The 13,530-nt window shown below is 39.8% G+C and overlaps 1 protein-coding gene across 3 annotated transcripts in view; it reads right to left on the bottom strand.

The window, feature by feature from the left end:
* The window catches only part of GLRA2 (glycine receptor alpha 2), a 177,762-nt gene that overhangs the window by 106,186 nt on the left and 58,046 nt on the right, over positions 1-13,530 (bottom strand). For all 3 annotated transcript variants that reach the window (XM_061178589.1, XM_061178588.1, XM_061178591.1), the window contains exons 5-6: positions 4,126-4,208; positions 1,301-1,438 (exon numbers count right to left, since the gene is read on the bottom strand). In XM_061178589.1, the coding sequence (XP_061034572.1) occupies positions 1,301-1,438; positions 4,126-4,208 (221 nt within the window). The remainder of the gene's footprint in view (positions 1-1,300; positions 1,439-4,125; positions 4,209-13,530) is intronic.

Raw genomic sequence — 13,530 nt, 5'->3', positions numbered from 1 at the left:
ATGTTTTGTGGGGGTTATAGTATGTAATATATAGGATATAATATATAACCTACAGCATATATGTATAGCATATACTACACAGCATATAATATATAACATATAATATGAAATAGTTGAAACCATTCCTTCCTAAGTAGTAAAGTTCACATGGGGCTCCTAAAGGATTTGGATAATTGTGTATTTATCTCTGTGTTACCAATAGCAAAAGAAAAATATACATTTGTAGAAACCATGAATATAATCTAGTCACTGTAAAAATTTCGTAACCTCCTGGGTAATTGCTTGAGGACATTTAGAATAGTCCTAGAATCTGTTTACAGTGTTGCATTGCCTATAAAATACAGTGCATATAAAGATATTAAAACTTGTAACATACTATTAAGAGACAGATGTTCCTGCCCCTTACCACTTTCCTTCCTCTTTAATTGGCTTGGAGTTAGAAACACAGAAGGTAATTTGGCTTAGCTCACACAAATTATGAGATAGGGTTGGGTTCTTCTTGGCCAGGAAGAACACCTTAGAGTCAGGTTTTAGTTATTTCATAGGAAGCATTGTTGACTTCTGGAACAAGTGTTCATGGGCCAGAGCAGTCACTGAACAAACCATCATGTCTCGACTGCCTCTCTTTGATCAGCTGTGTGGCATCAAAGACGAGGGCGTTCATAGGAAAAGCTATCAACTTTACTGGGCGGGCATAATCTTCCAGGGAACAACAGATGCCCACTTGTTGCTGCTACCTCACATTCTCCCCCTGCCCCATGTGTCTGTCAGCACCACTGACAATGCATGACTTTAGAGCCAGCTGACTCCCCGCAAGCTGATTTTCATGCACGCTGTCTATAGGACTGGAGAGTACAACAGCTGTATTTCTGGGTTTGCAAAGACCTATGTTATTATTTCTGTCTTCCACTAAAGCAGAGAGTGCAAATTGACCTGAGGAGCTAACGTCAAGAATGGATGCTGGGAATGGGCCAGAATTCATACACTTCCTGCACCATTTACAAGGTCTCATACACTTTTCCTCAGACTCATTTGATGGTAGATGGTCAGCAAGAGAACAGCAAAAGATCCCCAAATCTCTTTCCTTCTCTCTCTCTTTTGGAAAAATTATCTGTTGGGCTCCCTGACGTGTTCGAAAGGATATAGGCATCTTATGTGTTGAGGGGATTTTGAGCCAAGCCCAGGACAGTGCCTTGTAGCTCCACTTTCTTGGTAAATATGCAGCAATTAAGGTGATGGGATGTATACTCCAAGTGGCGGATGGAGCCCACTTGGGTTTAGCAGCTCAAAGGAAACTTACCAGTGTTGTAGTGCTTTGTGCAGTAGCCGAGCTCCTTCTCTTCTTTCAAAATGAACTGAGGCAGGGTCAATCCTTCAGCAACTTGAACTGGACCATCACTTAACCACTCAAATATCAGGTCATTCATCGTGTACCCAACTGGAGTAAACAAATCAGAGTGAAAAATTGAATGCATCTTTCCAAGAAAACTTGAAAGTCTAGCCATGTAAAGAAACAAACAAGGAAATCATCTAAAGCAGACATGCTCAGTCAATTCAAGAGCATTTTTTAATAAAAGAGCTGCAATCATCATGACAACTACATGTCATTGGAGCCAAAGAAATGGAAGACAGCAAGCTATTTCTGAATGATTTTTTTTTCTGTGTAATGGGAGAATGGAATTTATAAAGTCCATTTTTCTTCTGCCCACTCTATCCACTCAATGTTTCTGAAGAACAAACAAGTAAACAAAGAAAAATCCTTTGAAGATTGTCTTTACTTGAAAGAGCTGTGTCTGTGGATATCCGTTAAGACAATGCAGTTCATGGCACCAGTCTTAGTACTTCAAATGAAAAGCATTCCTTTTTTTAAAAAAAAAGAGAATGGATTTATCACAGGCCTGCTTAAAATATTTCCAGTGCAAACTTGGCCCCTCTCCTAGGGTCTATTAGCTTTGTTTTGAGAAAGTTTATGTTCAAGTCCTTATGGTCAATCCTCAGTGACTTTAGCAAGTGGGGAAGGCTATAGGCAGGTAGCCTAAGAGGAAGCTGTGGGATATGCAAATCAAGCATATTCATTTGTGCTAGTGTCTTGCTAAAGGGGCCCACACATCACAATGATTAATATGAAGTAAAACAGATTCTCTGTTATATAAAGTCATATTGTTATATGACTTTTGAACCATCCAAAGTAAGATTGTTATCAGTTTAGTAAACCAAAGTTAGCTCTTAGTCTCCAAGCTCCTGCTAACTAGGTCATTATGTCAAGGGCTTCTGGGTTTTTTACACCCCGGAAATGAAGGCTACTCTTTTTTCAGGCATCAGTTCTCTCCCTTCTTTCTTTATTTGTGATATTTGAACTCTAAAAGGAGATTGAGGAGGACAAGGGTTATTATGTGAGGTTTTGGCTGGCCAGTAACCTCAGCAAGTTTATTAAGTTTATAGATTCTTATTCTTGTTTACTGCAAGGTAGTGACTCACCAAAGCTACCCAGAGATCAATGGCAAAGTTAATTGGAATCTACTTTCCTCTTTCTTTGGGCCACCTTTTCCATTCAAAGCCAGAAAATAAAAACAAGCAAGGAATCACAAAGGGGACTTCGTATAAGCACTGATGGTCCACGAAGAGAATGGCCAACCCTATCTCTTCCACATCAGTGCTGCATGAGCCCTTCTTGGGTATCTCCACCAAATACTAGAAGCTTGCCAAACACCCCCTATTCTTGTCTGGTCGGCTTCTTGCTGACCACTACAATAATAGTCCTTGTCAGCCACCCGGAAACCCCAGCTGGGGGCAAACAGAAGAGGTAAAGATGTGGGGAAGGAGGACGTAATATGAGGGTAGAAAAGTAAAGAGCAATTCCCACCCTTCACAGTCAAAGTCAGTGGTAAACACATCACTGCTTCTTTGATTTCATTACTTCTAGGTCCTGCAAGGACCAAGCATATTTACTAATTGGAGTTTTTAAGCCTTGGAGGAGCCTCAGAGGACAGCTATGGTTGCTGTTTTATAGAGAAACTAAGTGTTGGGTTGAGTCCGGGGAGAGGTGGGAGCAGTAGAGAAGCCACAAAGAAGGAATCATTATGTAGGAAAAAGTTTTTCTTAACTGTCTTCTCAAGAGAAGGGGCGATAGGGAAAAGGTGAATATATAAAGCCTATTGTAAGCCAGAAATTCTCATTTTATTCCTGACAACTTCTTCAAACAAGGATGTTTCATTATTTTGTTTATTTCTGTAGGAAGTTTCAAGGGAAATCTACAGTGATTTTAAATGATCAGAAGGAAACCCTGTCACCGCCTCTTTTTTAATAATAGTTGATATGTCTTTTTACATTTGTTATTTTTCTAAACCAAGAAGTTAAAAGTATTTTCTTGCCCCTGCCTCATTAAATCTCCTAACATCCCTGTAGGTCAGTAGCACTTATTATTCCCTGCATTTTACAAACAGAGAAACTGACAGAGCAAGCCAGAAAAAATTTCATGTCTCCTGTCTAAAAATCCCATTACCTTGGAGGCATCAGCAACTTATGGCACATGTCAAAGATTTCAGTGGCATCAGGGCCACGGCATAAAGGGGACAAAGTAGTAGCATTTTTCTATTCCCTTCACCAGGCCTTTGGATATCCATTGCCCATCTAAAGGAGATGCCTTTATTCCGTATCATCTCATGCCCCTCAGTTTTGCATCCTCCTCTGGCTAAGGCCCCTGCGTCTTGTCCTCAAATCAATTATCCCTTCCTGCCAAAATTCCTTTGGGGTGAAGGTCTATACAAGCATAAGATAGAAGGAAATACAATTTTCTGACTAGAATGTGATTCATTATAGAGGTTAAATGACTAATAATCTTAATTTTCCCAGGAGACATTTTCATTTCAAAGAAAAGCTTACTAAATCAGGCTCATTTTTTGAGGAAGGGCAAGTTATTTGGCATTTTACCTTGAAAAATGGTCTTCGCTCTATTGGATATAAGACATGCACACACACTTTTGCTTGTCCTTCCCTTAAGGACCTCGGGAGTTGTTAAGTAGGTAGAGAATGAGTCTTGCGGGTTTTTTCTCCTTAATGACACATTGAAAGAACCAGGTCATTGGTTAAAACAAGCAGGTGGTCATTTCAGTAGTAGTGACTTACAACTCTCCAGCTGCATTGTACACGTCTGGACATCCATTGGAAAATTCTTCAAGTCCATGGGACAGGATAAGGTCAAGGTGAGCCTTAGCAGAGAAAACAAATTTTAAAAACAAGTTTTAAATTTTTGAGGTCTGGTTCTTGAGAAGCAAACCAAAAACACATTTGGCATTAAGCAGAGTGACACTGATTCAAGTACTGAAGTCTCAGCTCTCACTCAGGACAATGCTTTCTAATTTTCAAATGAACAGTAGTCATTGGTAAATTTTTAAAATACTATAGAATTTTACTGTAACCCCATACTCTCCACTTCCCATCTTCCAGCCTCTGAGTCTCATCTCCCCAGTGGCACTGGTCTCAAGTTCACTCTAGAATCAAGAAGAGCACTGAGAAATAGTGTAACAAGAACCATGGGCTCTTCTTATACACACTGATGTCCAAAAGACGTAAAGTTTATATTGCTTTAGAATTGGACAGGTGGGCTTTGCTTCAAAGACAATAAATGATGTGATAAGCATAATTGGTTGTGATAAGTATTTGTTCTCCTTCCATCAGGTGGGCAAATACTTCAATATCTTTTCATTTGCTAACTACATGGATAGGTCAGTTGTACATTGTAGCATTCATTCTAGAATTTTGACAAATCTGGAGCGGGTAATCCTTGATCTAAAAAAAAAAAAAAAACCATTTGAGGATGGTGGCTTGTATAAATACATAGTCTTCTCCTCTCTGCACCCTGGGGGGACTACTATGCTCCCCCTTTCCTTAACTTTCCAAGCTCCAGCCAGCTCTGATTAAGTCTTTTATCAGGATATTGATTAAGCCACCACCTCTTTTCTACTATTTCCTTTTTTAGTCCTCAAGGAAATGGTACACACCTCTTGCTCTTCAGTTTCTCTATACCTCAGAGATTCAAGGGAGGAAATTAAGGTTGAGAATCAGCAGACCTGTGTTCCCTTTCAAGTACTGCCTCCAGCTGCCTCTGTCCCCAAAGCAAGACCTTAAACTCAATAAACACGCATCCTCACCAAATGATGGGGTAGGATCGAATGATGCTTATTGCCATTTAGCTCTAGTACTAGAATCCATGTTATTCTGAAGTTCACTGCTCCAAGTTCTGTTCATTTTCTCTCAAACATCTTTTCTATCCATAGACCCTTCCGACTCTTACACCATTACCTAAACTCTCCCTTTCTGTCATGCTCTCCCCTCCTGGTTCCCTTCTCTTTCCTTTCTCAGCTTCATGTTATACCTTCTATACAAGCCAAGACAAAATAAAAAAAAGAGTGGCCCAGTTATTTTAAAGAAAGAAAAGATTTGGGATTTGAAGTGAGGTTAGACAAAGAATCCATGCTGACAATCTTCAAAATCATCAAAATACAACAGTGACTGGGAAAAGCAAGATACAAAACAGTGCAGTATAATCTCAATTATGTAAATATGTTTTCAATATTGGAAGTAAACACAACACTATATTAAGAGTAGATATTTCTGGTTGGTGGGATGATTCATTTTTTTTTTTTACTCTGTTCATTCTGCATTATCTATATTGACAAGTGTAGGCTATTCTAAGATGTCCGTCTTTATGTAATTAAACATGCCTTTCTTCAAACAATAGCTGAAGGGTAAAATTATTAAATTATGTTTTATTCAATAATGTTTTGCTATATTATAATTATATTATTATTGTTAAAATTTTGCCACAAACATACAGTATTTCACCTTCATTGCTAAATAAATTACTTACCTTCTCTGAGCTATTCTGAGAACACAAATACCATGTTTCTAAAGGAAAAACAATAGTTTTGGGTTCTAACCATCTGAGTTAAAATAACATTTTAGACAGGAAAAATAATTTTTGTCAGTTGTGGAGTTCATTTAGAGATATCAGTATAAATATAGTTAAAGATATTTAAATTTCTTCCCAGCATAAAGACTTTTTTTTTGAGATTTTATTTTATTGAGATCAATGCCATGAACTCTTTAAAGTAAGGGAAGAGTAAAAGAATCAAAATGAAAATCTCTAATAATCAAAAAATTTAAAAAATTTGACACTTTATTAAGGGAGGGGAATCTCAAAAGGATCTGTGGGTTTAAAACTGTTACTAACACAGTAAGAATCTATTTATTCTTTTCTATTTTTTTAAAGAGGAAATATTTACATCAAACAAAAATATGTCCATCATATAAAAATAATCAGAGGGCATGTGTATAGTTTAAGTGAATCAAAACTAGAAAACTTGGAAATTTCATTATGATTTTGAAAAGTTTACTTTTGAGAAATTAGAAAATAATAATAGCAAAAATGAATACAGCTTAAAAACATGCAACAGGAAATTCAGTTGTATTTTGTTTGCTATTGGAAACAACCCAATTTTAGTATTCTTAATCATAGGTTTGCTGAATACAATTCTTTTGTGAAGTGAACTTTTCACATTTATTTAGGGGGAAGAGGCTTCAGACATGATATTTCTGCCTTTGTGGCAGATCTAACAATCCTATAGGGACCCAGAATTCTTGGGGTCAAAACTATTAACAGCCATGGAAAACCCCACTGAGAGAAATTCCCAATGAGCATGAAACTCTCTCTGAATTTTGTCTCAGCTGAGAACTCAGTGGGTATTTCCCTTCTTCCTTATTTGTTTTTCTAATTTCCTTTCTAGGTAGGTTTTGTATGGGAGCCCAATGGGTGCCAATAACAAGGAGGCAAGTTAACAGCTCCCCACTTTGCTAAATCACGTCATCCACTGAGCAAATGGGAAGCGATTGGAAAGATCTAATCAGTTCTTTCATGGCCAAGAGAGCCCATAATTTATGATGTCTAGTGTACCACACATGTGCAGGCCTAAAACTCAGACTTGCCTTTTACTTATTTTTTTCCTTTTCATCGAAGTATATATTAAACACAGTAAAAATACACAAATCTTAAGTTACAGCGTGATACCTTTTTGCATCTATACCCACCTGTTTAACAAGCACCCAGACCAGATTTAGAATATTCCCATCACCCCCAGAACATTCCCATGTGCTCTCTTCTCAGTCAAGAACCTTCAAAAGTAACCACCACTGCTTTTTTTAAAAGCTATTTTTTAATTTAAAAACATGAGTTTTGGGGAAAGAACGAGATGGTATTATTTTGTACAGAGATGCAGAAATTGCACCAAATAAGACTGACACATACAACATATACTAAAATGTGAACTATTTTTATCCCCTTTACTCTGGCTCTCCATCTTTTTTTTGGCGGGGGGGGGTCTCACAGAATTAAGTATTTTTAATGAAAGTCAGATTTTTTGCTAGCAGACACTGCCTACAGCGTGTCAGATTTGCTCTCCTCTTCCTCACCATCTAAAATATTAAGGCCATTGCGTGTGAAGGCAGTGAGCTGAGGCCACCCATCTTCCATTTGACTTTTCTTAAGGAACTCATTTCCTGAAGCATTGTCACGCATCCCCCACTGTCATTGTGGCGACATGCATGCATTCAGGGCGCCCCTGCTCCTGTTTGCACAAGGGAAGGAATAAAGTTCCCTTATAGAGGCCCTACTTCTTTATAGAGAGTACGAAGGCTGAGTGAACATTTTGATTTTAAAGGCAAGAGGGTAAGACAAAGCACAGGAAGTCAGCTTCCCCCCAAATCTCCCTCCCCTTCCTTACTACTCTCCTATTCAGTTCACCTTGCCATCAAACCAGCTCTTGGGTTTATACCTTACTTAAAGTTTAAAAGACTGATAGATGCAGACATTGTAAACTGAGTTAATGTTATAATTTTTTACGTCAAATATATTTTTTAATTTACTTATTTCTCTCCTACGCAAGGTTCTTCCCTTATGCAAGAACCACAAAGGCTACAACTCTCTCTTTTTCACCATCTAAAATAATGCCTTGAACAGATTAGGTATTCAGTAAATATTTGTTGAGCAAATGAATGAATCTTCATCCTCAAGCTCTGTGGGAGAACTTAAGGCTTTTATTCAGCAGAAATGGGAAAGGACAAAGGATTTAGAAGAGAAGAAGGGTCATCTGAGCCCACGGGGTGCTGCCAAATTCCCAGACTGGCAAAAGAAGCCAGAAAGCTGGCCTGGCCCTTTCTGTAAGTTGCTAGCATTTCTAGTGGGAACTAGAAATAAGGCACATCAAGCTGAAAGAAAGCCCGGAAGCCCTGTCCACCTGTCCTTGAGCCTTGCTCAGGTAGCTGGGTCCACGGCCAGGACTGTTCTCCTGTTGCTAGAAGCATGCGAACTAATCACTTAACTTTACAACGTCATGGCAGACAGGAGGTTCCTTGACTCACAAAGCAACTACTCGTTCATAAGGCACTCAGTATTAGAAGTGGAAGTCCATTCCCAGCAAAAGATTCTTGAGGGAAAAAAAGCCATTTGAAGAGAAAACGAATTTTCAGGTGGAATTACGAATTGTCATTAGGGATCTTCCTGCTTAAGGCAAAGATTGCCAATATCCTCTTTCGAGAGAGTTAATTCTGATGGTTATAGTAGTCTGTCTTGTTTGGAAAGGAAGGGTAAAGGGACGCTTCTGTGTTTCAGGAAAAGCAAGCGTCTCAGGTATGTTGCTGCTGTTCCTCTGTCAGAGACCATGCTTAGCACACTCTGTGTAGCACACTGCGAACCCTAGCAGCACACAGAAATATCAGAGGGGATAGAACCTGTGGTGTTCTTTTAGGATGAAAATACTTAATAAGGAAAGATAAAAATTCAAGTGATGTCGATAGTATTGATAATCATTCTCTGAGCACCTGCTGTAGGTCAGGTGCTCTCATTATTTTGCAGTCATGGAGTACCATCCCACGAGGCACACAGCATTCTCTCTGTCTTTGAGATAAGCACATTGGAGCTCAGAGAGGTTAAGCCGCTTTCCCAAAGTCACAAAACCAGTAAGCAACCAAAGTTAGATTTGAACCCAACTTTAATTGATGTCAAAGTTTATTTATTATTTTCCACTCTACCACGTTTCCTCCTTAGAAAAAGAATCTGTTATCATCCTCTTTTGTCTGTGAAGCTAGCAGAATAGGTTGTAGACCTTTCGTTTTTTCTGCAGGCATCCAGGCTTCCCATGACTTTTCCTTTTAAAAACTCCTCCATCCTCTCCTGGCCACCTCACAGAGGAGAAGCACCATTGACTGGGGATCCGGGGACCTGGGTGGTGGACCAGGCTTACAGAGAAAGAGCAATTTGACCTTAACTAAATCTCTGGGCCTCATTCCTCACCCACGACCCCATCCTGCTCAAAATTTCTATGATTCTAAACTGTAAGTGACGGTGACCAGCATGAAGATTTCCTCTTATAGGTGAATTTCCACTCTTGAATATGATGAAAGCCTTAAGTCCAAATAATAATGCTTCTTAAAATTGGAACTTTCTGGCAGTCTGGGTATATAGGTGAGATATTTGTTGCCCCCATAGGGCTTTGTCATCCAACATCCTAGAATGCTAGCCACTCTTTCTCCAAGAACATAAGGACAGCCTTACTGTACAATGTAGGTCTGTTGACCCTTTCCTCTCAGGTGTACCTGGAAATCTCTAAACCATGTGACATTCTAATGTCAGGGAGATTTGACAGGATGCATCATGTATTGAACAAGAGTGTCCTCCTAACCTACCTAGACCTTAAGTGAAATTAGCATGGGGCAAGTTAGAAGTCAAGTTAAATGTGCATCACTTATTTTTTTTTTTTAAAGATTTTGTTGACGTGGACCATTTTTGAAGTCTTTATTGAATTTGTTGCAATATTGCTTCTGTTCTATGTTTTGGTCTTTTGGCCACGAGGCGTGTGGGATCTTAGCTCCCCAACCAGGGATCGAACCTGCACCCCCTACATTAGAAGGCGAAGTCTTAAGCACTGGACCACCAGGAAAGTCCCAAATGTGCATCATTTATACAACTCACACATGTGGGGAGAGGGAGGGAAGAGTTAGAGGAGTCATTGGATTAAAAGACCCCACCAGGCTGGTTGTCTGATCAAAATCTCCTTTAGCACCATGGGTTTCAAATTCTGGTGGGCGTAAGTGTCATCCGAAGGGCTTGGTAGGAATGCAGGTTCTCAGGCCCTCCTGAGAAGCAGCTCAGGTAAACTGATGCTGGTCTTGTGGAGCACATTTTAAGAAGCTCTACTTCAGCATGTCCCAAGGGAGGACTTTTATTTACTGTCCCTGTGATGGACTAAAAGGAGAAAAATTTGAAAGGGAAATAAGAAGGGATTGAGAAAGGGGTCTGTGATTTTTCAGTAGCTCTAGCACTCTCTTTGGAAAATACGACTTTCTACTTGAAACCAGGTCCGGACAATGAGGCCCAAGTAGGCTTCTAAGTGATTGGACCGGGGGTAGTGAGACAAGGGGGGTTAATCACGAGCCTCAGTCACCATGGAGTGGCATGCTGGTGAGGTCAAGGCAGTAAAAACAAGGTCAGTTCGTCGGCAACCAAGAATATGGTGGGTGTGGCTAGAAAATTGGGAAAGCTGCTAAGAGGGGTGGAAGGTACAGCAGAGAGGAACCCAGACCAGATGCTTATTAACACACACGAGTGTGCAAAGGTGGACAGTGGAACTGTACTCAGGGCGCTGTCTCTGGTCTCTGACTAGAAAAATCAGCCACCGAGAAATTTCAAAGGAAATTGGGGTGGTGGCTGCAACATTCACTGGATGAACCCCAACTAAAAATTTACCAAAGCTCCTGGTACTGAGCAGGGAGGAGGTCAGAGCGTGGAGGAAGACCAGCTCCAGGTCTTTAGTGAGGAGGGATTCGTGTTAAACAGAACTCCACCTGGGCTGCGATCTAGTACATCCATTTAGCAATTTTTGGCAAGCATTTATTGAGTGTCATGCTTATCAGACACTTGAAATAAGAGTTTCTCTCTTGAAGGAGATCATAGTTTAACATTACTAAGATATTATTAATATATATGTGTATATATGTGTGTGTGTACATACATATATTCTTTTAATGGAGTCTATCCCAATAGTTCTGCATTTATTATTCAACTTTTTAAAGTTGTTTTCAAATTCTCATTTAAAGAATCCTTTCAGATTATGTAAATCAGACATAGCTGAACTAAATCAAATAAAAGGCTTTTCATTACTCCCTTGGGGCCTAGATAAGCGCTCACACTGATTGGGTAGAGCAGATAACGTACCCTTCCAGACCTAGGTCCTGAGAGGGCCCTTTGGGTCTGTCAGGAAAGTATGACTTGCAATAATCACTTGACGATCCTGAATCAAAACTCAAGGTACCCGCGAAAGGATCTTTGTCCACAGAGAACAAAAGTAATTGGTCCAAGTTTGGCTAGGCAGGCAAGGCATGAAATGTGGCTGTGCTCTTTTATATACGTAAAGGTTGAAAATTCATGGCTGCCAAGTATAATGAGCTAATAGACATTTAGCTAAAGGCTTCCATGACTATTAAGATGCAAATCTAGGGAGAGTATAGTGTTTCAAGTACCCTTAGTCGTTTCCTCCTTTGTGTATATGAGTTGATAGATTCTCAGGTTCCCTACCGATATCCCTGAGAGCAGACTTTGATACCGAGAGTATCAAACGGAAGGATGAACCTAGGTGGATAACGGGGCTCAGAACCCTGTGGCTAGGACACCAGAGAGAAATCATTTTTTCAATATTGTCTAGGGCTGAAACTAAACCCCAGGTTGGTCGTAAGCTGTGCAGTTAGACTCTATCCCCTTAGTTAATTCCAAATAAATATAAAACCTGTTTTTCCATGTTGACCTTGGGATTTTCAGGAGATGAATGGCAACACTGCTGGTTCATCAGCTGTTCTACTCCTCTCCCCTGATTAAAATGCCAGTGGCTGACTAGGAAGGTCCATGTTTACCAAACATTATAAAGGCATCACAGAAAATACCCATATGCATTGAGCAGTACTAGCTGGGAAGGACAGAAATACAATATCTGCTCCCATCTGTGCCTGGTCGCTTCAGAAAATGTGCACACATATGGTGGGCGCATGTTAATTAAGTCCAAATATGGATTGGATTCAACTTGGAGAGCGACTGATAAATCTGCAGCTAAAACTTTTCCAAATGTTTTGATATTTCCTGAACAAAAATGTTTTGAAGGTGGTGAATGGGAGAGGGCTAAATGGAACACCATCAGAAAGAAGAGCTCAAATTATCAAAGATTCATATAACCAATTCTGCCCACAGTTTAGTTACATTTTAAATTTCAGTCATTTCACAGCTAGTATTTATTTATACAACCAAATATTCATGAAGATAAAATGTTATTAGCCTGCACATTAAAATAATGACAACTGACTTGTCCACAGTCACTCTATTGCCTCAGTTCACAGCTATTTAATGGTGACACTGAGGTGAAAAAAGAGGGAATAGCACTGTACAGCAATGTTTTATTTGGGATTATTTTACTTTTGGTGAAAGAGAAAAAGAACAAGTGCTTGTGAACTGCAGATATGGTTTTAAGAAAACCAAAGTAACTTTTCATCTGCTGACAGCTGAGAGCAAAATTGTGTTACTTTGCTGGTATTTTGCTGCACTAAGACTTCTGCTGTGGTAACTGGCGGAGAGTTGCTGGCCACTGTTTCTGGTGGCAAAGGTTGGAGAGAGAACGGAGTCTCGGTCAGATGATAGGATGGTCCATTCTTGATTAGATAACACTTTGAAACCAAGCACAATTCCTTAGTTGACTCTTAACAGGCAGCTAAAGAGGGGGCCCAAGCCATTATCTGAAAAAAAGATGGCAACTGTCACTTCTGCTAGGAGCGATATACCTCCCAAAGGAAGGAAACCCAAGGCACAGAGAGTAGTCATCTGCTTGGGACTCATGGAAGATGAGTGGAGCCTGAGTGTAACAGGTACTGAGTAAGGAAATGTCCGTGTGTACGGGTTAGGAAGAATGGGGAGAACTGTCTCGCCACTCCCCTCCCCTTATCCTACAGCCAACCCAGGGTGATTATGACATTCACTGAACATTTAGTATGAATCGGGGACTGAGGAAAACTGCAGATCAAAGAAAAAGTAAGTGACTTCTCATGGTCACTTAGTAAGATTGGATTTGAACCCAAGTCCTCCTGAACTTCAGAACTGACATCTGCCCCACCCCCATAGTGTTGTCTTTAATCCCTTAGCTCACTTTTTGCTTTCTATGTTTCATCTAACTGCTCAAATTTAGCAAACTATCTCCACTAAAACGAAACATCAAATAAAACATTTGTTCTGTTGTCCTTGGAAAGGGATGATCAATCCCATATGGGACGGCCTTGCTCTGAGTGTGTGTCACGTGTAGAACTTCACATAATTATATATGTCCTTAATTGTCTTCCGGTGACTGTCCAATGATAAATGTTGTATCAGATGTTGGTTTGTAATTTTAAATGCCGCAAGCAAGGATAGACTTATTGGAAAGACTGTTGAGCTTTGAGGATAGA

This window comes from Eubalaena glacialis, chromosome X (assembly GCF_028564815.1).
Source record: "Eubalaena glacialis isolate mEubGla1 chromosome X, mEubGla1.1.hap2.+ XY, whole genome shotgun sequence".
Classification (NCBI taxonomy): domain Eukaryota; kingdom Metazoa; phylum Chordata; class Mammalia; order Artiodactyla; family Balaenidae; genus Eubalaena; species Eubalaena glacialis.
Note: the sequence above shows the minus strand (reverse complement) of the source record. Positions and strands in the feature narration are given on the sequence as shown.